General features: G+C 43.1%; 1 protein-coding gene across 7 annotated transcripts in view; it reads right to left on the bottom strand.

Moving 5' to 3' along the window:
• tanc1b (tetratricopeptide repeat, ankyrin repeat and coiled-coil containing 1b) overlaps nt 1-24999 on the bottom strand; it is a 293922-nt gene that overhangs the window by 79992 nt on the left and 188931 nt on the right. For 6 of the 7 annotated variants that reach the window (XR_011592658.1, XM_070875588.1, XM_070875587.1 and 3 more), the window contains 3 exons: nt 23472-23594; nt 19765-20046; nt 11325-11476 (listed from right to left, as the gene is read on the bottom strand). Coding sequence is in view for 6 of the 7 variants with exons in the window: in XM_070875588.1 (XP_070731689.1) it covers nt 11325-11476; nt 19765-20046; nt 23472-23594 (557 nt within the window). In the remaining variant the exon portion in view is untranslated. The remainder of the gene's footprint in view (nt 1-11324; nt 11477-19764; nt 20047-23471; nt 23595-24999) is intronic. The other variant, XM_070875589.1, reaches the window with a different exon arrangement.

The following is a 24999-nucleotide window of genomic DNA, read 5'->3' on the forward strand; positions in this document are numbered from 1 at the left end:
GAGTACCATTGTAATACCTGCTTGCTCATGATATCATTGTATTGAAGTTGCAGGATGTGGGGGGGTTAAGGGAGAAAGAGAACCAAACATATACTTGAAAGCCCCATGTCTCATATCAAAAGGTAGGCCCTCAATCCCAGGTGGTGACTTTAACTGACTGCTATCCAAGCCCTTTGAAAATAGGGCTAAGCACTGAATTGGCTGGAGCCCTTTGATCGACAGTTCAGTTTTTCACTTCTGAGAGTGAGTACATAAAGGCAGTCAGCTTGTTGGTAACTTGCATTCATGAGCTATGTTGTTTAATGTTCCAGAAGAGCTTGACCAGCAAAACCAAGCTAGTTTGAAGTTATATTATATTATTATATGGTTAGAGATGATACTTAGAGAATGCGTTTCAGCTTTGATATTTCACATATTGAGTGTGAGGAAAATATATATTCTCAGTATATTAAATGGTGTATCGTTTGTTCCCATCTCTGATGTAAAGAAAACAATTTGCTGGTTCACAGTACAAGTTTCAACTCAGTAGAATGTTTATTCAGACTGCTACCAATAAACATTCTCGTAGCTGGTATATGATCCTTGGGTCGTGCTCTTGTTTATCTAAATATTGGACAGGAAAAGGGGACATAGAGTCTTCTTACAGCAGTGCTACTGAACACGTGAAAATATCTAGTGTTAAAACCTAAAAATTGTGACACTTATCCATAAAATTGAGCACTTAATGTTGGAACTGCCTGTAAAAAGTTTTCACTGCACGAGTCTGCCATTCTAACTGCAGCTTGAATATGACATTTTAGCTGGCCCGTGGCTGCTCAGATTTCCAACTGCTATGGACAAATTCAGTGCATGTCATTTTTACTCTGCTCTTTTGGAACTACAATACCAAGAGTGATATCATCATAGGCAGTCCCTCGAATGAGGATGACTTGCTTCCATGAGTTCACAGGTGTTTCAATGAAGGACCCGATGTTCCAGCCCTGAACTCCAATTGAGGGGGTGGAAGATGCCTGTGCGTGGACTTTTTTTAAACATGTGGTGACCGTTGCACATTAGCCACCACACATGCTTGATAGAGCTAGGCCTTTATTCAATGGTAAGGGTTAACCAGGATGACTGAAGACCTACTTTGCTGCACGGACCTAGAGCGCACACATATCGCAGTGTGGGCTGGCCCGTGCTGCTCTTGGGCCCTCGGCTCTTCTGGGTCCCGTACCCTCATCTGTCACACCTCCGCCATGATCTCGCACCGCTCCTCCGCCATAAACATTCACCGCATCTCGCCACACAGAGTGTACGCTAACAGTCCATATCGTATGATAATCAGGCAGAAAATTGAGCTCAAATTTGTATATTTGTTCATCAACTATTGTAAATTTGGATACAATAAATTTACATATAAAATACAATGCCAAAGTGTGATAACAAATAAGTTTATAATAAATGAAGATCTTCTGTTGAGTTGCTCATGGTAAATCAAAAGATATGTTGTTTTAGGAAATCAAATTCTCTTTTTGTAAGAAAGTATTCTAGGAGTATTACCACTATTTTTTAGCTTGAACTTTGCGACTATGTCCAAATTTCCGGAGAAATTTAAGTTAGTTGCCTTGGTTATTGTACATTTCTTTACCTATCCAATTTTATCTCATCACTTTACAAAGCCTGGAATAAACAATGTGGTAGGCTGGATGGAACAGGTTGAAGCCAAGTAAGAACTGCTTTAGAGTACAGAGTGAGTTTGGTGGAACAAGGGTGGTGATGCTGGAGCTTGCAAGCAATGTGGTAGCAGTGTTAAAATTCTGTAGGGTGAGTTACTTGGGTTTTGGCACACAGGAAGAGAGCTTTGGGATTTGAGTGTATTAATGGGGTTCCAAGCCAGCTTTGGGATTTGAGAGTATTAATGGGAGTCCAAGCCAATGGCAGGTGTAGGCTTTGCAGGGGGGGTTACAACAATGGGAGTTGGGATTTGTGGTCTGGAAAGATTGGGTGGGATCCTAGTATCTGGGAGGTACGAGGAAGGAACCCAGGTATCTGGAACTAATGGGAAATTGAGCCCAAGGGTTTGGTAGTAGTGGGGCAGGTTCCCAGGTCTATAGATCTGCAGACATTAGGGAAGGTGCCTGCTGGGTATGTGAACAATGGGCATGAAGTCCCAGACTCGAAGCACTGGGTATGTTGTCCCAGGAGTTGGAAAAAGCTTGGAATGTGCCTGTGGGGTCTTGGAGGGTTGATAATGGGCTGCCGTGGTCTGGAAGCATCAAAGTGGTACCAAAAAGTGAATCCATGGAGATGGGCATGGGGTGAGGCGGGTTGAATCTTCAAGGAGTTGGAGAGTCTCATCATCATAGGCAGTCCCTCGAACTGATGATTTAATTCCACATCAAAAAGTGTACAGGTGTTTCAATGATGAACCTAAAATTCCAGGTCCAAACTAAATCTTGAAGGGTGGAAGATGCCTGTGCTTGGATTTTTTTTAAATGTGTGATGACCATTGCACACCAGCCACCACACGGGGGCTTGACAGAGCTAGGTCTTGGTCCAATAGCAAGGATTAACCAAGATGACTCGAGACCTGCTCTGCTGCACGGACCTAGTGCGCACACATATCGCAGTGTGGGCTGGTCCGTGCTGCCCCTGGGCCCTCGTCTCTTCTGGGCCCCGAACTTGCGCCTCTACTGGGCCCCGATCACGTCCCTCTAGAGTCTCTCGCCGCTCCTGATGTACCTGCCCATGCTCCAATCATCGATCTGGACCTCGGTGACGTCCCTTTTCACTGCCGTTGCTCTCCTGCTCCAGCATGTGCTGCTCCCTGGAGTGGTATGCTGCCACACTGCTCCTTCCGTTCCGCGGCCTGCTCCGATGGTGCTTGCAGGCCGGGGGCCATGCAGGCTGCTGGGCTAGGCTGACAGTCTACAGGTTTGGAGAAATGTATCTTGAAATCCTGAGTATTGGGAGGGTGGGATCTCAAATCTGGTATGATTAGGAGGACTGATATTCGTAGAATGAAGGTGGACAGGGTCTAGGAACATAATCTTTTAAACATCCCCAGATATAAAAATTATTAGAGGACTAGAAAATTGCCAATGTACAATCGAGTACAATATGGGAACAAACCATTCAGCCTAACCAGTCCATGTTGCTGTTTACCCTCCATGAGAAAATATTTCTAATCACATTTAACTCCTGAAAATAATTGGCCTCTTCCTACCCTGCCTCATCTATAAATCATTTTAAACACTTCTATTATATTTGCCTTGTAATTTGCATTGTTCCAACAAAAGAGCCTCAATTTTTCAAGTCTTTCTTACCCATACCAGTTAGTATTCTAGTAAAACTGTGCTGAACCCTTTTTAAAGTTTCAATATTCACCCTATAATGTGGAACCAAATACAGCACCCAGTACTCTAATTACATTCATGTTCAGTAACAATTACTGGTTTGACGTTCATTATGATTATACTGGAAAAAAGGGGGTGTTCAAAACATTCAGCGAAAGTGATTTGCTGAATGTAATAACCTCCAGCTCAACTTTCCACTAATACTTCAGAAACCTCACCATCACAATTTTCAGATAATTGGAATATAATTTAAGTTGCCCATCTTCTGATGCAATGTGAGTTACAGTTGGATTTTTTTTTTTTTAAAAAGCACCTTAATGCATTATTTTAAAAATGTTGTCTATGGTAACCATCCATCTGACTTTCAACTAGATCGTCCATTTTTGTAGCTGGCAACTCAGTAAGCCAGGGAGGGATGTTTTTAAAAAAACCTTATGCTCAGTGCAAAAACATTTAAGTTAATTCATCAGCTCCGTTTCTGGTTCCAGAAACTCTTTGCCAATTCACAAACGTTTCTTTTTGTTACCATTCACACACACGAGAATTCGCGTTTTGAATTTTGGGCGAATTAATTATAAATGTTAGAATCTGGTTGGCATACATATTTATTTGTCATAGAAACATACAGCGCAGAAGGAAGCCATTTCGGTCCATCGTGTCCAAGTCAGCTGACAAAGAGCCACACGTGCAATGATTATCGTAAGATAGGGGTTCTTTAACAATGAATTGCTTCTTCCTGGTGAAAAAGGGTTTGCCTTGGGAAGGAACAAGAGACCAGTCATATTTTGATCTTATAAGGAATATTTTCGGTAAGTCTGTTGGAGGAGAAAGGTTCAGATTTAATAACCTGGGAATTTTTTTTTTTTAAATAACTGCTTATTAAGTAAAGCCAAAACCAAATTCTGGCTGCAGACATATATTCTGAAAAATTCTAGGCTCATGAGGCACTGCTGGTTTCTGTCCACTCTCATCATCATAGGCAGTCCCTCGAAATCGAGGAAGACTTGCTTCCACTCTAAAAGGGTGTTCTTAGGTGACTGAACAGTCCAATACGGTAATTACAGTCTCTGTCACAGGTGGGACAGATAGTCGTTGAAGGAAAAGGTGGGTGATACTGGTTTGCCGCACGCTCCTTCCGTTGCCTGTGCTTGGTTTCTGCATGTTCTTGGCGATGAGCCTCGAGGTGCTCAGCGCCCTCCCGGATGCTCTTCCTCCACTTAGGGCGGTCTTTGGACAGGGACTCCCAGGTGTCGGTGGGGATGTTGCATTTTATTAAGGAGACTTTGAGGGTGTCCTGGAAATGTTTCCTCTGCCCATCTGGGGCTCGCTTGCCGTGTAAGAGCGCTTGCTTTGAGAGTCTTGTGTCAGGCATGTGAACAATGTGGCCCGCCCAACGGAGCTGGTCGATGCTGAGGATGTTGGCCTGATCGAGGACGCTAATGTTAGTGCGTCTATCCTCCCAGATTTGCAGATCTTGCGGAGACATCGTTGGTGGTATTTCTCCAGCAATTTGAGGTGTCTACTGTATATGATCCACATCAGAGCCATATAGAAGGGCGGGTATCACTACAGCCCTGTAGACCATAAGCTTGGTGCCAGATTTGAGGGCCTGATCTTCGAACATTCTCTCTTCCTCAGGCGGCCAAAGGCTGTGCTGGCACACTGGAGGCGATGTTGAACCTCGTCGTCGATGTCTGCCCTTGTTGATAATAGGCTCCCGAGGTATGGAAAGTGGTCCACGTTGTCCAGGGCCGTGCCTTGGATCTTGATGACTGGGGGGCAGTGCTATGTGTCGGGCTCAGGTTGGTGGAGGACCTTTGTCTTGCGGATGTTTAGTGTAAGGCCTATGCTTTCGTACGCCTCGGTGAAGATGTTGACTAAGACTTAAGAGTTCAGCCTCTGAATGTGTGCAGACGCAAGCGTCGTCCGGGTACTGTAGCTCTACTCTGGATGTCAATTAACTGCCCAGAAACCAAATACAGGATAATAGTCATGGAGTCATTCATCAAGTTATGGGCTGCCGGTACTGAACAGCTACTGAAAGCTGTACCGACACAATTCAACCACTGTAACTTGGGATTTTTAGTTCTGCTGCTTTCATCGTATTGCCTTTCCCACTCAAGCACTGTATTGAACAAATAGATGTCACTTATGTTTTTTACAAGAACTACATCCTTGCAAGGCTTGGTTATTATGTCATTCAATCACATTGGAGCCTCTTATTGTTCCCTGTTAAATACAATAAAACACATTTTCTGGAGTAACAACTGAAATGGGGACATGGAGCACATGTTCAGCAATGTTTGATAATCTGTTATACTAGACACCCTCCCCAATCTACACAAAACAAAATGCTGCTTACAATGTGGTAAGCCAGTCTCAAAGCCTGAATAGGTCAGCAACCAGTGCCATATAAGCAGAGAAATGGGAAAGGCTGTAAGACATTGTTGGGTGACAAGTACATTACAAGTAGATTATATGTCTGCAGCCAGGGGTTAGTAGTGATCTTCCACAATTACTTAAAATTCCAGAACGGGCCCAGCAGATTGGAAGGTAGCAAACTTAACCCTGCTTTTCAAGAAAGGAGGAAGAGAAAACGAAACTGCAGGCCAGTTATCCTGACATCATTTGTCAGGAAAATGCTGGAATCCATTATTAAGGAAGTGGTAACAGGGCATTTAGATCATCAGAATATTAGGCAAAGTCAGCATGGTTTTATGAAAGCAAAATTGTGTTTAACAATTTATTAGACTTTTTTGAGAATGTAACTACCAGGATTGATAAAAGGGAACTAGTGGATTTAGTACACTTGGATTTCCAAAAGGTATTCGATACGGTGCCACATAAAAGGTTGCTATGCAAGATAAAGGCTCATGGGTTTGGGGGTAATATATCAGCATAGATAGAGGATTGGTTAATGGACAGAAAACAGTAGGGATAAAGGGGTCATTTTTAGGTTGGCAGGTTATAACTAGAGGGTGCCACAAGAATCAGTGCTTGGGCCTCAGCTATTTACAATTTATAGTAATGAGTATAATGTATCTAAATTTGCTGACAATACAAAACTAGGTGGAAAAGTCATCATCATAGGCAGTCCCTCGAAATAGAGAAAGACTTGCTTCCACTCTTAAAATGAGTCCTTAGGTGGCTGAATAGTCCAATATAAGAACCGCAGTCCCTGTCACAGGTGGGACAGATAGTCGCTGAGGGAAAGGGAGGGTGGGACAGGTTTGCCGCACGCTCTTTCTGCTGCCCGTGCTTGATTTCTGCATGCTCTCAGCGATAAGACTCGAGGTGCTCAGTGCCCTCCCAGATGCATTTCCTCCACTTAGGGCGATCTTTGGCCAGGGATTCCCAGGTGTCAGTGGGGATGTTGCACTTTTGCAGGCTTTGAGGGTGTCCCTGTAACATTTTCTCTGTCCACCTTTGAACTCCTTCACAGCAAACGAGCCAGAGTAGAGCGCTTGCTTTGGGAGTCTCGTGTCTGGCATGCGAACAATGTGGTCTGCCCAGCGAAGCTGATCAAGTGTGGTCAGTGCTTCAATGCTGGGGATGTTAGCCTGGTCGAAGACGCTAACATTGGTGTGTCTGTCCTCCCAGGGGATTTGTAGGATCTTGCGAAGGCATCATTGGTTGTGTTTCTCCAGCAACTTGGTGTCTACTGTACATGATCCACGTCTGAGCCATTCAGGAGGGCAGGTATTACTACAGCCCTGTAGACCATTAAGCTTGGTGGCAGTTTTGAGGGCCTGGTCTTCAAACCCTCTTTTCCTCAGGCGGCTGAAGACTGCACTGGCACACTGGAGGCGGTGTTGAATCTCGTCGTCAATGTCTGCTCTTATTGATAAGAGGCTCCCGAGGTATGGGAAATGATCCACGTTGTAAAGGGCCGCGCCGTGAATCTTGACTGGGGGGGGGGGGGGGCAGTGCTGTGCGGCGAGGACAGGCTGGTGGAGGACCTTTTTCTTATGGATGTTTAGCGTAAGGCCCATGCTTTCGTACGCCTCAGTAAATACGTCAACTATGTCCTGGTGTTCAGCCTCTACGTGCGCAGATGCAGGCGTCATCCATGTACTGTAGCTCGACAACAGAGGTTGGGGTGGTCTTGGACCTGGCCTGGAGACGGCGACGGTTGAACAGGTTCCCACTGGTTCTGTAGTTTAGTTCCATTCCAGCGGGGAGCTTGTTGACTGTGAGGTGGAGCATGGCAGCGAGGAAGATTGAGAAGACGGTTGGGGCGATGGCACAGCCCTGTTTGACCCCGGTCCGGATGTGGATTGGGGCTGTAACGGATCCGTTGGTAAGGATCACGGCCTGCATATCCTCGTGGAGCAAGCAGAGGATGGTGACGAACTTTTGGGGGCATCCGAAATGGAGGACGTCGCTCCATAGACCCTCGCGGTTGACAGTGTCATAGGCCTTTGTAAGGTCGAAGGCGGCTATGTATAAGGGCTGGTGCTGTTCCCTGCAGTTTTCCTGCAGCTGTCGTGCTGCAAAAATCATGTCAGTGTGCCCCGTAGGGGACGAAATCTGCACTGTGTCTCCGGGAGGAGCTCCTCAGCCATAGGGAGAAGACGGTTGAGGAGGACTCCAGCGCTGACTTTTCCAGTGGGTGATAACGGAGATTCCTCTGTAGTTGCCGCAGTCGGACTTGTCCCCTTTTTTAAAGATGGTCACGATCACTGCATCTCCGAGATCTCACGGTATGCTCTCCTCCCTCCAGATGAGAGATGAGGTCATGTATTTGCGCCAGCAGTGCCTCTCCGCCATACTTCAGTGCCTTAGCAGGGATTCCATCCGCTCCTGTAGCCTTGTTGTTCTTAAGCTGTCTTTATAGCTTTTTCTACCTCGTGCAGTGTTGGGGTTTTACTGAGGTGATGGCGGGTAGCATGTTGCGGGATGGAGTCGAGAACACTCGAGTCAAAGGCAGAGTCTCGATTGAGGAGATCTTCGAAGTGCTCCTTCCAGCGGGCCCTGAATGCCTCGGTGTCCTTGATGAGTGTTTCCCCGATCTTGGCCAGCAGTGGAGTGGGGCCTTGGGTGTTTGGACTGTAAGTGGCAGGAGGACATAGAGCCTGCAAAGACAGGTTAAGTAACTGGACAAAAACATGGCCGATGGAGGATAATGTGAGGAAATGTGAGGTTATTCACTTTGTTAGAAATAGGAAAAACAAAATATTAAATGTTGAGAAACTATTAAATGTTGGTGTTCAGAGCGATTTAGGTGTCCTTGTACAGGAAACACAAAGTTAGCATGCAGGTACAGCAAGCAATTCGGAAGGCAAATCACATGTTGGCCTTTATTGCAAGGGGGCTGGAGTACAAGAGTAAGGAAGTTTTGATACAATTATACAGGGCTTTGGGGAGACCATACCTGGAGTACTGTGCACATTTGAGCTCCTTATCTGAGATACTTTAGAGACAGTACAACAAAGTTTCACTAGACTGATCCCTGGGATGATAGGGTTTGTTCTATGAGGGGAGATTGAGTAGATTGGACCTATTCTCGCTGGAGTTTAGATGAATGAGAGGTGATCTCATTGAAACATACAAAATTCTGAGAGGGATTGACAGGGTTGATGTTGGGAGGTTGTTTTCCCTGACTGGAAAGTCTAGAACTAGTGGTCATAGTCTCAGGATAAGTGGTCGGCCATTTAAAGCTGAGATGAGGAGGTATTTCTTCACTCAAGAGGGTTGTGGATCTTTGGAATTCTCTACCCCAAAGGGCCGTGGATGCTGAATTGTTGAGTATATTCAAGACTGAGATAGATAGACTTTTGGACTCCAGGGACATAGGGATCGGACAGGAAAATGGAGTTGACGTCGAAGATCAGCCCTGACTTATTGAATGGTGGAGCAGGCTCGAAGGGCCGTATGGCAGACTCATGCTCCTAATTCTTATGTTCTTAAGTACTTAATGAATTATAGGTTAACTTAAGAACATAAGAAATAGGAGCAGGAGTAGGCCATACAGCCACTCGAGCCTGCTCCGCCATTTAATACGATCATGGCTGATCCGATCATGGACTCAGATCCACTTCCCTGCCCGCTTTCCATAACCCCTTATCCTTTAAGAAACTGTCTATTTCTGTCTTAAATTTATTCAATGTCCCAGCTTCCACAGCTCTGAGGCAGCGAATTCCACAGATCCACAACCCTCAGAAGAAATTTCTCCTCATCTCAGTTTTAAATGGACGGCCCCTTATTCTAAGATTATGCCCCCAGTTCTAGTCTCCCCTATCAATGGAAACATCCTCTCTGCATCCACCTTGTCAAGCCCCCTCATAATCTTATACATTTCAATAAGATCACCTCTCATTCTTCTGAATTCCAATGAGTAGAGGCCCAACCTACTCAACCTTTCCTCACAAGTCAACCCTTTAAGTCAACTTAACTGATTCTTTTAAAAAAACGATAATGATGTTTGTATTTTTACCCTAGTTATAAAATGTAGTTACTTTTTTGAAAAAATAAAAAGGCACCTTGTTATCAACTTATTTGTAGTGGTTTAATGGAAAGGAAGAAGCTTACTATCAAAATAGCGAATAAGCATGTAATATAGCACAGAAAATATATACATGTGCTCTGGACTTTGCATTACTTCTGTAACTATTGGGATATATTTTATGGACACCAACTCTATTATTGAGCTCTGTCTCTGGCTTTGGACTGGCAAAAATGTTTTCAGTGTGATTTGCCAAAAATTGAATCAGTCATATTGTAAAATTACATAATGAAGTTATATAGCTTCTCATGTAGGAGTTCCTGATCTCAGCCACGCCATCATATTTCCTCATACACATACTTCCTTATTGGGAAGTAGCCACTTCCAGCTATTCATACACCTCCTGACAGTCGATTACAGAGCAACATTGGTAATGTTTTGCTGTCCACCTTTTCAGCTAATGAATGCAGAGAGAGAAGGAAACAAAGAACCCACAACTGTATGTATATTTTAATAAATCAAAAATAGGCAAAATCTTTGCTCAGAATAATGAAGAGTTTGACATTCAATCACTGTAAACCAGTAGCCAGAGAACAGCAGTCTCAACAGTTTATAGGCAAGGCCATTCTTTCTCCTATCTCAGAACAAAAATAGACAGCATTGTGTAGTGAAACTCCCAAAATATTGCTACCATAGAATCCCATTCAATTAACATAAATTAGTGTCCCTGCTTATGGAAAATCTGGCCAGTAAAAGCTCATTTCTCTTGTAAGGGGGTAAAGTATACAGATAGATGGTCACCAGAGTGGGTACTGAAGGTAGTGAATTGATCTGACACGTAAAATGGTTCAAATTAAAAAGGGCTCATCAGTATTAGGAGGTTGTGAGGAGTCGGGAGTTCCTCCACCTCAAGATAGGGATTGTAAGATATCGCCTATTGACAGATAGTATGTAAAACTCACTTATAAATGATAGAAAATGGCCGTATAACATAAAATGAAAACTTTACATATTCAAGACCCAAATCAGGGAATGGCATGGAATCAGGTTAAAGGGAATAGCTTTGCTTGTGTGTTTATCTTTAAAAACTGCAGACCAAGCTGCAAACGCCAGAGCAAGGTTAAGACTTGAAACAACACATTCCGAAAGGCTGAGATCAGCCCCACATGCCATGGGAGATGGCGAGGTTGCAAAACCATTCAGCAGCCAGTCTGATAAGGGTTAACGAATCAATATAGCTTCGTAAATCAGCTGTAAACCAACCGGTGGTCATAGAAGGTTTTGCAGGAGGGTCGCACATCTCGGAAACTGTATAACAGTGTGTAAAACCATCAATCATCGAAGGTTCATTTGGAACGCTTTCCCTGCATATGCTTGAATAACGATCGGAATATTGAACCAAGGTTTCGTCTGAGTGATTCTGTGGTCGCTATGGTGTCGAATCCTCCTTTATTTCAGGGAATCCACCTTGAAGAAAATCTTCTTTTTACCCCAACATCTCTGCATCAGAAAGATACTGCCAAAGTGAAGGTGTAGTTTACCTGTGCTGAAAGTCTCTTCAAAGCTTCTTCCCTTCGTCTTTGAAGTTCAGGGGTACCGGGATAACTCCCAATGCTCAAAGTGTTGGTACTATGAAAGGGAGAGGAGATTTGGGATGGTTGACTCAGTGGAAGTTCCTGGTGTAGATCTGCACCTAATAATAGTTTAAATAGATTAATTGTAATAGTTAAAAGAAAATGAGTACTTTAAACATTTCTTGCCCGCCACCCCAAATAAAAGTTGTTGATAGGGCCTATTAAAATCATTCACAAAGCCAAGTATACTCAGGTATGAAAGTGTCAGCTGTGGCTCAGTGGGTGGCACACTCACCCCTGAGTCAGAAGATTGTAGGTTCAAGTCCCACTCCAGGGACTTGAGCACATAAAATCTAGACTAACACAGTGCAGTGCTGAGGGATTTGCAGAGGGTGCCGTCTTTCAGATGAGACGTTATACCGAAGTCCTGTCTGCTCTCTTAGGTGGAAGTAAAAGATCCCATGGTACTATTTCGAAGAGCAGGGGAGTTATCCCCGGTGCCCTGGCCAATATTTATCCCTCAATCAACATAACAAAAACAGATTATCTAGTCATTATCACATTGCTGTTTGTGGAAGCTTGCTGTGCGGAAATTGGCTGCTGCGTTTCCCACATTCCAACAGTGACTAAACTCCAAAAAGTACTTCATTGGCTGTAAAGCGCTTCAAGACATCCGGTGGTTGTGAAAGGCGCTATATAAATGTAAGTCTTTTTCTTTTCAATTAACACTCGTGTGAACACGCTTTTGAGTTTTAAGTAAGTAGACCAGATCTTGCTGGAAAAATAAAGGCTTGTTAAGGACGCGTGCTGTTATTAGTATACAAAATCGGTTAATGGTGATGGGATTAAAAAATACATCTCAAGTTGCGAATCTCCAGAACTTGCTAGTTAATTTACAGCACTCCTCCATTCACTTCGCACGAACGGCATCTCGCCCTTAGCCTCCCCGTATGTTTAAGAAGTTGCTGGATTTGCAGATTAATTGCCCATTAAACTTGCCTCTGAAAGATAAGTCTGGTAATTAAGATCGCATGTACCTTTTTAATGAGGTGACAATTGTTAATGCAATGCCAATTAACCTCGCCGGCCTAGAATGGGAATGATTGAAACTGTTCAATCTCATTCCTGCATGTAGTCAATTGTTGTTAAATATTTAAAAAACTCAAATTTAATTTTTTTTAGCGAGGAAGACATATCCCATGAATTGGAATTTTCACAAGTTGCTGGCCAATTTGCACCGCTACGCCATTATTTGGCAAAAATGGCAGTTTGCGCTTAAGCTGCTCGTTATCATGAATTTGCTGCATTTGGACATTAATTATGCCACAGAAATGTAAGTCTTGAATTTAATAGTGCAAGTACCTTTTAATATAAGATAACTATTAATGACTGCCAATTAATCTCTCTTGCCAGAAAGCAAACAATTATAAGTGTGGGGTCTCATTCCTTCAAGTTGTGAATTGCTTTAGATTTTTAAAATGTTACATTTTAAATTTTTTCCAACTTTTGTTTTGTCTTTTTCTCTCTAAATCCAATCTTTCGTTCCCGCTGTATTTCCCTTTCTGTACCTGTTTTGACTCTAATTCACCCTTCTTCTCCGTTGTTCCTCTGTTTCTTTCTCAATCCTTAATTCTCATTGGTTAAAGGAGATAGATACACTGTTGGTTCCGCCATTAATCAAGGTCCCAGATGTCATGTTGCCCTTGCCATGCCATGATCAGTTGCACATCCAGCAACTTATGCTGCAAATTATATTTGAACTGAAGGGTGCAGAAAAAAGTCTAACAAATGGGGCACGCCATGAGATGCCCCGCTCCAGCAAGATCTGGCCCTATAGTTTTCAAACATGTTAGTACGGCTAACTCGCTATAAATATTTACACACTCTCAGAAACCTCTTTTCCTAATTCCCAAGACCAGAGTCAGCTACCTAAAAGAAATAAACACCGCCACTGTAGAAATTGTATATCAGCATCCTAAATAATGCGCTAACTCAATAAAGAGAAATACACAGAAATCTGATGGGAATCAAAAATAAGGTGTCCTTCTTTCAAAACCTATGTTTTAAAGCACAAACCACACCTGTGCTTTAATTGAAATATTTTGGCTGTAGTGAACAACTTAACATGAATTTAACATTCATCTGACAAATGAAAAAAGTTGGTTATGAGCTTCTTTAAAATCTAATTATGAGATCAAACATTAATGTGTACATACACATCAAATGTATGCAGATCTAACGTCCTTTATATCTAATACTGAAAGAAACTATTATAGCAAATGCTGGAAATATTCAGCAGGTCAGGCAGCATCTGTGGAAAGAGAAACAGAGTTAACGTTTCAGATTGCTGACCTTTCATCAGAACTGGAAAATGTTAGAGATGTAACAGATTTTAAGCAAGTATAAAGTCTGGAAGAGGGGAAGAGGGGGCAAGAGGCAAGAACAAAAGGATGGAAGTCTGTGATAGCATGGAAGTGATTAAATGACAAACAGGATTATAGTGCAAGTCAAAAGAGAATGATAATGGGACAAGTAAAGAAATAAAAGATGGGTCTAGAGGAGCTGTAAATGGAAACAGCAGAATCATTAACTGTTTCCCGTCACTTAGCCAATTTCATATCCATGCTGCCATTGTTCCTTTTATTCCATGAGCTTCAACTTTGCTGGCAAGCCTATTAAGTGGCATTATGTCAAAAATCCATGTACACGTCAACCACAATGCCCTCATCAACCCTCTCTGTTACCTCATCAAAAAAAAACTCAATCACCAACAAATCCGTGCTGTCTTTTCTTAATTAATCCACATTTGTCCAAATGATTGTTAATTTTGTCCCTGATTATTGTTTCTAAAAGCTTCCACACTATCGAGGTTAAACCAGCCTATAGTTGCTGGATTTATCGTTACAACCTTGTTCAAAAAAGGATGTAACAGTTGCAATTCTCCAGTCTTCTGGCACCACCCCGGTTTCTAAGGAGGATTGGAAGATTATGGCCAGTACCTCCGCAATTTCTTCCTTCACTTCCCTGTGTCCCATCCGGTCCTGGTGACTTATCTATTTTAAGTACAGCCAGTCTTTATAGTACCTTGGGCTAGAACCTCTACTTTCTTTGCATGCTTAACACCCACTTTACCGCTGAAATGACGTATAATGCCCATTTTGGCATAAAATGGAAATTGGCGGGCATTTTTCGGAAACTTATCGGCGAGCGTTACTTTCCCCATGTGCTTATCGCTGAGAAAAAATAGTGCCGCCCGCCCACTTTTTTTGGGCGGAATCAGCAGAATGGGCGAATTCAACGCCCATAATATCGCTCAGCATTCCTTTCCGCACGGAATTAACGCCGAGATTCAATATTAACGCCCACCCACTTTTTTGTCGTAAAGAGCATATTTACCCAAACTAGTGGCCATTGAGATCGCCCATCGTCAATTTCACCACCTTGCGCATACATCGCCCACCATATCGCTTGCCCAAAAAAATCGCCCACAAAAAGTTAAACTAACCGGAACTAATCACAGTGTTATGGACGCCATGTTCTAGATCACGTCACGTCCTTTAAAGGGCTGCTATGCTTCAACCTCGGGGGAGTGCGGATGTACTCTGCAGGTCGTTGGAGTTGATGTGAACATCTCTTAAAAACATCTTGACCATACTGTGACCATTTGGAATTGAAGTGTCTGCGTCGGGACATTCTTTGTTTGTGAGCAATCGGTCGAAAACAGAGCTACTGCAATAGGGCCTGTCCTTTCTCACCCTCTCGGTGAGCAAATACATGCAGCAGACTCGACATCACCGAAGGAACGCTCCACTGCATGATGTGACCAATGTAAGAAGTGACAGATGAGGAGGACCAGACGTTACACCCCTCGCAAGTACAAGGAGAAGCATTCTTACCTCGACTTGCCCAACATCACCTGCCTTCGGAGACTGCGCTTCCACAAAGAGGTTATATCACTGAGGTATGCCAGCCGATAAGGGCAGATCTGCAGCCTGCCAGCACCATCAGTACTGCACTGTCCGTCGAGGTCAAAGTCACCACAGCACTGTCGTTCTACACCTCGGGTTCTTTTCAGGCCACAGCTGGCGACATTTGCGGACTCTCAGCATGCCACACATCGCTGCAAAAGACAGGTCACTGAAGCCTTGTACGCACGCAGGATGGACTTGATCAACTTGACACAGAGTGAGAGGGCTCCAGGATTCTCCAGAATTGCAAACTTCCCCGAGGTGCAGGGAGCAATAGACTGTACGCACATCTCGATACGGACACCTTTCAGGATGCTGAGGTTTTCAGGAACCGCAAGGGATTCCACTCCCTGAATGTCCAACTGGTTATCGACCACCAGTAAATTATACTGGCAGTGAATGCTCAATTTCCGGGTAGCATCCATGATGCTCACATCCTGCATGAGAGCACTGTATCTGACTTGGTTAACAATCAGCCACAAGGTCAATGCTGGATGCTTGGTGACAAAGGATATGGGATGAACCCCCTGCGTGGCACCCACACCGAGGCCGAGAGGTGATACAATGAACGCCACGGAGCAACTCGCAATATCGTGGAGAAAACCATTGGAGTGCTGAAGCAGCGCTTTAGCTGCCTGGACCACTCAGGAGGCGAGCTCCAATACCACCCTGAGCAGGTAGCTCAATTTGTGGTGATGTGCTCCATGCTGCACAACTTGGCTATCAGGAGGGGACAAGAATTGCCTGATGAGTCTGACAGTCCACCTCACCAGAGAGGGGAAGAGGAGGACAAGGAGGCGGACGCTGACATTGGGCCAATCAGGCTGATGCTGAAGCCATGCCCCCGCCCCCGTCGGGCCCATGGTGACATGATAGCCGCAAGAGCCTTGCGTCAGGAGCTCATCAATAAGCACTTTGCCTGAAAGAACGTTGGTGTTATTTATAAGGCTGACAACACTGCTGGGTGAGCAGGTCATACATCAATAGTGGGCATCATCTTGGTGACAGTTAAAGTTTAAGTTGATTGAAATTAAGTGTGATTTGATGTTAAGGAATCACCAGCGTGTAATGGTGCAGCCAACTGAGCCAATGTGCTACAAGGTTTTGTTAAATAAAATACATTTAAACCGAACATTAGTCTGAAATCATCAGTATTTCTGTACAAACCAACCCTTCCCCCCCCCCCCCACCCCAGCCTCTACCCCTCCTGACTCCAAACCGCCTGGCCGAGGAGGACCTCAGGCAATGCTTCATGGGGGGGGGGGGGTGGAGGAAGAAAGAGTGTCAGTCAAAGCGCTGCTTGGACGGATATGGGGGAGAGGACGGTCCCGAGGTGGGAACATGCTGCGAGCCAGAAGCAAGATGTTGCTGCAGGTTCTTGTGTGGTTGGCAATGAGGGTGCAGCACCTTGGGGTGCAGTGCGGCGCTCCGGGACCACTTGGAGCCCTTTGCCACCAGTGTTCCTGGCTACCAGCTCCAGGGCATCCTCCATCCCTTCCATGTTATATCTTATTTGTTGGACAAAAACTCGGTGCCAACTATGCTCTTGGTAGGCTTTTTGCTATTGGTGAATCTCCATCGTGCCTCCCACAACAGCCAGACAAGCACACACCACAGCCACACATGCTTTCAGTGCCTCCGAGCTCCCTCTCTCTGTCTCCTCTTCTGCGCATGTCACGATGACCCTTCACCTCCTGAATCGCGGGAATCGAGCATTGCCATGCCGTTGCTACGGACGGCCACACTTTGGCAGGAGGTTCTAGCCCCTTGTCTTTATCAATTAATTCTTATCCAATCCAGTATCTACTCTACCACCTTCTTTACTATGTCTATGGCAGCATCTTCTTCCTTGGTGAAGGCAGATGCAAAATAATCATTTAGTACCTCAGCCATACCCTCTGCCTCTATGTGTAGCTCTCCTTTTTGTTCCCTAACCGGCCCCACCCTTCCTCTTACTAACACTTTGTTTACTATTTGTGGCCCCAAGTTTCCCGCCGAAAATGGCACCTGAAAAAAAATGCGCTATTCTCGCGCGCTTTGCAGCTCGATGTCAGCTTGGCGCGGCGCCCAGGGGGCGGAGCCTACCACTCACGCCGATTTTGTAAGGAGGAGGGGGCGGGTAACATTTAAATGAGTTTTTTTCGTGCCGGCAACCCTGCGCGTGCGCGTTGGAGCGTTCGCGCACGCGCAGTGTGAAGGAAACATTGGCACTCGGCCATTTTTGTAGTTCTTTGTAGCTGTTCAATTTTAAATTTTTTTTAATAAAACCACATTGCCCTTCCATGATCAGCACTGAGGCTTCTTGCAGCAGTGAGAAGGCTGCAGGAAGCCTCAGAAGTTGAGGCAGCCGTTTCCCGACGGGCCCGACTGACGGCAGGGGGGCCTCCCGCCCCCCGCCTGCTGCCGTCGGGAATGGATGCCTCAACTTCGGAGACTTCCTGCAGCCTTCTCACTGCCTTCCCCCCGCCGTCGGGAACAGCTGCCTCCTCCCCCCCCCTGCCGTCGGGAACGGCTGCCTCCTCCCTGCCTTCCCCCCCCCCCCCACTGCCGTCGGGAACGGCTGCCTCCTCCCCCCCCTGCCGTCGGGAACGGCTGCCTTCCCCCCCGCCCCCCGCCGTCGGGAACGGCTGCCTCCTCCCTGCCTCCCCCCCCCCCACCGCCGTCGGGAACGGCTGCCTCCACTTGTGAGGCTTCCTGCAGCCTTCTCCCTGCCTGAAGCACTTTCATACAGGTAGGAACATGGTTTATTTAATCTTTTCTTTGCTTATAAATTTTTATTCAGGTTGGAATTATTTGTATAATATTTGTATAAGTATAACTAAGGATTTATTGTAGAATGTAATGACTCCCTCCCCCCCCCCACCGGCGGACGCCCAATTTGTAACCTGCGCCTGATTTTTTAATGTGTAGACAAGGTTTTTTCAGGCCTACAAAAATCTTCACTTGCTCCATTCTAAGTTAGTTTGGAGTACGTTTTCACTGTGGAAACTTTCAAATCAGTGGCCGAACACGCCCCCTTTTGAAAAAAAAATTCTGTTCAAAAGTGAAACTGTTCTACATGACTAGAACTGCAGAAAACTTAAATGTGGAGAATTGCGATTTCTAAGATACTCTGTTCTCCACCAGTTGCTCCTAAAAATCAGGAGCAAATCATGTGGAAACTTGGGGCCTATATGCCTATCGAAGACTTTTGGATTACCTTTTATGTTAGCTGCCATTCTATGCTCATACCCTCTCTTTGCCCCTATTATTTTCTTTATCACTTCTCTGAACTTTCTATATTAAGCCTGATTTTCAGATGTATTCTCGGCTTGATATCTGTCATATGCGCTCTTTTTCTGCTTCATCTTGCTCTCTATCTCTTTCGTCATCCAGGGAGCTCTGACTTTAGTTGTCCTACCTTTTTCCAAGTGGGAATATATCTCGACTGTACCCGAACTATTTCCTCTTTAAAGGCAGCCCATTGTTCCACGACAGTTTTGCCTGCCAATCTTTTGATTCCAAATTACCCACTGAAATTTGATTAAGAATTTTTACTCCAGATTGCTCCCTGTTCTTTTCTATAGCTAATCTAGACCTCATGATACAATGATCACTGTTCCCCAAATGTTCACCGACTGACACTTGCTCCATTTGACCTACCTCATTACCCAGAACCAGATCTAGCAATGCCTCCTTCTTCGTTGGGCCAGAAACATACTGATCAAGAAAATTCTCCTAACACACTTCAGAAATTCTTCCCCTTCTCTGCCCTTTACACTATTATCCCAGTCTATATTAGGATATTTGAAGTCCCCCATTATCACTACTAGGTGTATTCTATAGGCCATCCGTAGTATTGGGTCTTTGTAACTATTATAGGACATGGCCAATAGGCACATACCCATAGAGCCCACGCAAAACACGAGATAAAACTTATGTTGCTATACTTTACAATGTTGACTTTGTTAATGTATCCCTCATCACGTATGCTGTTTATTTCTCCATACATGAAAGAACTTGCATTTACCTTAATTTGCAATGTTACCCCGTCTATTATTAAAATTAATACAAAATATATTAAGTGACCTTATTGGCCCAGAATTTGCGGTGGATGCTTAGACAGCTTGTTGATGTCACAGCAATTCATGTTAGGGATTTACCATTAAGTTACACTGATCTCAACTGAACGTAGGAAAAGCCGAACTTCTCGTCAGAGTGAGAGATCTTTATGGGAAGCTTATTTGAGGGCCAATGGCAAATGCCTTTGCTTCGCCACTGACCGTAAATTACAAACCAGCGTTCACCTCCAAGTATATTTCATTTATCTGCAATTACTAATAGTGCCTCTATCAGCAGAATACTGGAACTTATTTAGCCATGGCCTGAATAAATTCCTTTTCTGGATCTTCCTTGGTTTAGCTGCACCATAATTCAAGTATTGCAGACATGGAACTCACTTTTTGAAAATACACTAGAGCTGTTTGATGCAATTTGTCTCATCCGACCTCCATGACAACTTAGTGCCACCAGCCTGGAAATAATGGCTGTTTTCCCGAATCCAACATTTCCAACAATTACTGTTCCTTTGTTCTCTGGATCCGCTCCATTTTTCAGGTTTTCATCTATCCTCTGGAACAGCCAATCCCGACCAATAAATATTGAATCTGTAGTAATGCTTGGCACCTCAAACAATAATGGCTTTAACACAATATCAACTGGCTTGTAGGGAGTAAATCGTGCTAAAATAAAAATAACAAAAAAAATGGATTATTTTCATTAGTGAGATCTATTACAAATATGCTCAGATGAGCACTACAAATTTCTTGGTCATTTGCAAGTGTTGCATTCAAGTATGATGCTCTCTATGCATAGGCATCTTCCACCCCTTCAATTGCTGTTCAGGACTGGAATATCAGCTCCTTCATTGAAACATGTGTGAACTCTTCCCTTTTGGTGTGGAAGCAAGTCATCCTCGTTCAAGGGACCTCCTATGATGATGATTCAAGTATATTTTATTTTTACAGTGCACAAAAATCATGAAGCTAAATCTTTGCCCATTATGCCCAATGAAACCCAAGTGTGTATCACTGCCCAGAAATATTAACTTTATACAAGTTTTATTCATAACTTACATAATTTCAATGTTATGTTTTGAATAGAAATCTGATTTGGTATTTGTGATACCACAGCACATCTCATACAATATAATTTAATTAAAAATTGCATTCTAACTATATCAGTATTTTATACCATCAAGGCAGATGTAAAAAATACTAGTTCAAACAATATCAAGAATTAAATTCAGTTTAGCAATGCTTGGATAAATAACTTCATAAATATAATCCATAAACATAATTATTCAACCTTTCCCCACTAGAACTTAACTAAAAGCAATTACAATTTCATGTTATATATTTATTAGACCATTTTCTATTATAGATCATAACATGATCACAAATTTATTCAAAAGCTAATCACTGGCATCCATTAATGATCGAGAAGAAACTCACAACTGTGCTAGAAATTGACTACTTTGATAAAGAGTTGCTCAATAAAGTGAGGAGGGGAACCATCACTGTAAGCCAAGTTATATTAGTGCCACTATAAAACTTTAAAGAATTGTCTCCAGTGGTCTTCACTTTATACTTACATAGGAGTCATAGTTATTTTTGTTTTAATCACATAATGCCTGTTTCATTCATCAAACTAAACTGGGCACTCAGAAACCCTAAAATCGACACTCTATTACCACATTCAAATGTGTTACATGAAAATATAACAAAACCACTGGTAAAACTTGCAAGTGTAAGCCATTATAAATTCCCAGTGTCACTTTGAAAGCGGCTCCAAATTTGACCAACAGAATCAAGTTACTTTCTCTGAAATGTAATCTGTAACCATATTACAATATGATGTGCAATGGCATTTCATGTCATGACAGCATGATTTGTGTTGCAACATATTTTAAATATAAACTCCATAAGTGCAAATGAGAAAGCAGAGGATTGCACATTAACAGTATAGTGGATTCCATGGTGAAGATCTAGCTGTAAACATATAGGGCCCAAGTTTCCACACGATAAAAAACGGGCGCCCCTCCGAGCTAGGCGCCCTTTTTTCGCGCCGAAAAAAAACCGCGCGATTCTGGAGCGCCCTGCAACTCCATGTCTGCTTGGCGCCGCGCCCAGGGGGAGGAGCCTACCACTCGCGCCGATTTTGTAAGTGGGAGGGGGCAGGTACCATTTAAATTAGTTTTTTTCCTGCTGGCAACCCTGCGCGTGCGTGTTGGAGCGTTCGCACACGCGCAGTGTGAAGGAAACATTGGCACTCGGCCATTTTTGTAGTTCTTTGTAGCTGTTTAATTTTTGAAAATTTTTTAATAAAAGCACATTGCCATCAGCACAGAGGCTTCTTGCAGCAGTGAGAAGGCTGCAGGAAGCTTCACAAGTTGAGGCAGCCGTTCGTTCCCGCGGGGAGGAGGGGGGTGGGGAGGGGAGAGAGAGAAGGAGGCAGCCTTTCGTTCCCGGGGGGGGGGGGGGGGGGGGGGGGGGGAGGAAGGGGAGGCAGGCAGCTGTTCGTTCCCGCGGGGGGGGGTAGAGGTAGGAAGATGGTTTATTTAATCTTTTCTTTGCTTATAAATTTTTATTCATGTTGGATTTATTTGCATAAGTATAAATAAGGATTTATTATAGAATTTAATGACTTCCCTTCCCCCCCCCCCCCACCTCGTTCTGGACGCCTAATTTGTAACCTGCGCCTGATTTTTTAATGTGTAGACAAGTTTTTTCAGTTCTACAAAAATCTTCACTTGCTCCATTCTAAGTTAGTTTGGAGTACGTTTTCACTGTGGAAACTTTGAAATCAGGCGTCAGTGGCCGGACACGCCCCCTTTTGAAGAAAAATTCTGTTCCAAAGTGAAACTGTTCTAACTGACTAGAACTGCAGAAAAAAAAATGTGGAGAATTGCGATTTCTAAGATAGTCCGTTCTCCACCAGTTGCTCCTAAAAATCAGGCGCAAATCATGTGGAAACTTGGGCCCATAATTTTAGTTCATATTATAAATCTTGATCTTCTAAATTATAGCTCTCAACCCTAAAGTTAAGGCAAAAGGATATTCTCACTTCTTGTAGCTATGAGTTCTTCAAACTATGTAGCTAGTGTTTCAATCCACTTACTGATCTGCAGACAGTTTAGTGAATTTGTGCAAAGGAACCACTTTTCAAAAGACCCATCAATTGAATTGGAGGGTCTAACAATACAGCATACAAACTTAACTAAATTAACTGGTTATATACAATAGGTACTATTACATTACTTCATGTGGGGGTGGGGGGCAGTAGATTTAAACCCATTTATACAGAGTCAGGGAAAAGTGTCACACAGAAAGAATTACTGTATTTATGTAAAGTGAAAAATTATAGCACTGTAGTCATGCAAACTTCTTCCCATTCATTTCCACCCATCTGCATAATTACAATTTTTTAATCATTCTCGCCTATCAACATGCTTTCAACTTTCAATTACACAAATAAGTACTTTCAAGTTTCTTAATGTTATCTTGTATGACTGTACAACTTCCTTTCCACTTCTCATGATTTTGTTTCTACCCATTCTTACATTTTTTTAACATCACTATGTATTGCAAAATGAATAAAATACAAAAGCTGCAATGTAAAGAAAACTCATGCGTAGCATCCTCAGTTTGTAGACAGACAATCTAGTTGATCTCCTCTGCTGTAGGAATGACCTACTAATGGGTCATGGGCATCACTAAAAATGCCACATGAAGTTAAGAAATTAAAAGAATTCCAATTTTGAGAAGGTACAGTTTAGCAGATTCTTTTCCTCTCACAAAGTTAAATCAGCTATTAGCTTCAGATAATGATCTTCAATTACAGCAGAAAGTAATGTAATTAAACACAACACTAAAAGTAGGACAATGCACAAATATTTTTCCCATTTCAACCTGAGCCCATGAATCACTGATATTGGCTCCAGTTAAGTCTGCTTTTATCAGTAGCTTGTCTAACATAACTTTCAAGTTTTATAGCAATTAAAATTTGGAAAACACGAAAACATTGCTTAAACTTATGTAATGATCTGTACTGCAGCATTTCTAATCTTTAAAGACAGTTTAATAGCATATATATTGCAATACCATACCTTTTACATTTTGCTGTACTCTTCCTCCAGCTGTGTTATGCCAAGGCATCCTAATAGAGGTGCGCAGTGGTGTACTCCTTTCATCCAGATAACTCAAATCTTCCAGCTTTGCTGAACTAGTTGCTGTGACAACAAAGGGTCAAACCACACAAAATCACCATACTTGTCAAAGCTTTCCCAGAGATCTTTCAAGATGTGATGTGCAATTCACAGATTAAAAATGAGACACCAATTATTGACATTACAGATTATTGCTCCAAATGCATATCCAAATGATATCTTCTGATATAATTCCCTGAACCTTTTTAGCAGAATTGCTGCATAACTAAATGGTGCTTCTGCACCAGCGATTTAATCCAGACATTGACAGTACTCAACTTGAAATTACACTTGGCACATTCTCTGCAATGATGCCAGTATCCCAAAACATAACTACTAGAACAGAGGCAAAATACTGCAGATGCTGGAATCTGGAATAAAAACAGAAAATGCTGGAAATCTCAGCAGGTCAGGCAGCATCTATGGAGAGGAAGCAGATTACTCACACAGAGGATTAATTTATTTCTTCATAGAGTTGATTAATCAAGGCTACAGACTAAAACAATGCCCTCAAATTCTGAAAGCCACTTCAAAGAACTAGTATTCTACAACAGCTGATTAATCATGGTTTACATTGGTACTGAGCTGTCTGTCTGAAATGAACCGCAACTCAACAGCAGACAGGCATTCTTCCTTCATTGATACAATGAATGAGAAGAGTAAAGACATGCAGGGAAGCTGGCCATGCATACAAGTTAGGAATCCCTGCTGGCTACATTAGCCTGTTATGTGTGCATCAGACTGCTCTCAACTATAGCTTACATAGGATGGTTTTCACTGAGAGACTACATCAGCATACAAAACTGAAGTTTTTTCCTTTCATTGTTCCAGACATCAGCAGCTCTTAATTCATGTAACACTTAGTCAACTGAAACTACCTCCTTCAAAAAAAAAAGCCCCACAAGTGACATTATATAGAATTTATATTACCATAGCAAAAATGTACACTGCAACAAAGTAAAGATGTGGCATTTTAAAAACTTTAAACTGACAAAGTATAATCTATCAAATAAAATACAACAAATACATCGAAATTCTGTTAAAACAAGGATTACCATGGAGAGATTACAATTCCAATTCTACCTTTTAATTCTCATATAGCAGGACCCCTTATTAATCTATTATATCATCCTGCATATAACAAAACATTAGTGAAATGGGTACTACAGGACTGATTACACACTATCAGGGCTTTGCATTTTCAGCTGTTACTGATTTTGACATTATTACCACCCCGCTCCCAATCCTCACTTTTTTTAAAAAAGGTATTAGATTATCCTGCAACTAAACCCTGGGGCAATTTTGGTCAAATACTTCAGGCACTAAAGATGTGGTCCAGATGTGGTCTTAAGCTGCAACACCGGTTTAGCCTGCATTTAGCACAAGGTGCCATCTTGGTAAGGGAGTTGAAGCCAACACTAGAAACGGC

This window comes from Pristiophorus japonicus, chromosome 3 (assembly GCF_044704955.1).
Source record: "Pristiophorus japonicus isolate sPriJap1 chromosome 3, sPriJap1.hap1, whole genome shotgun sequence".
NCBI lineage: Eukaryota > Metazoa > Chordata > Chondrichthyes > Pristiophoridae > Pristiophorus > Pristiophorus japonicus.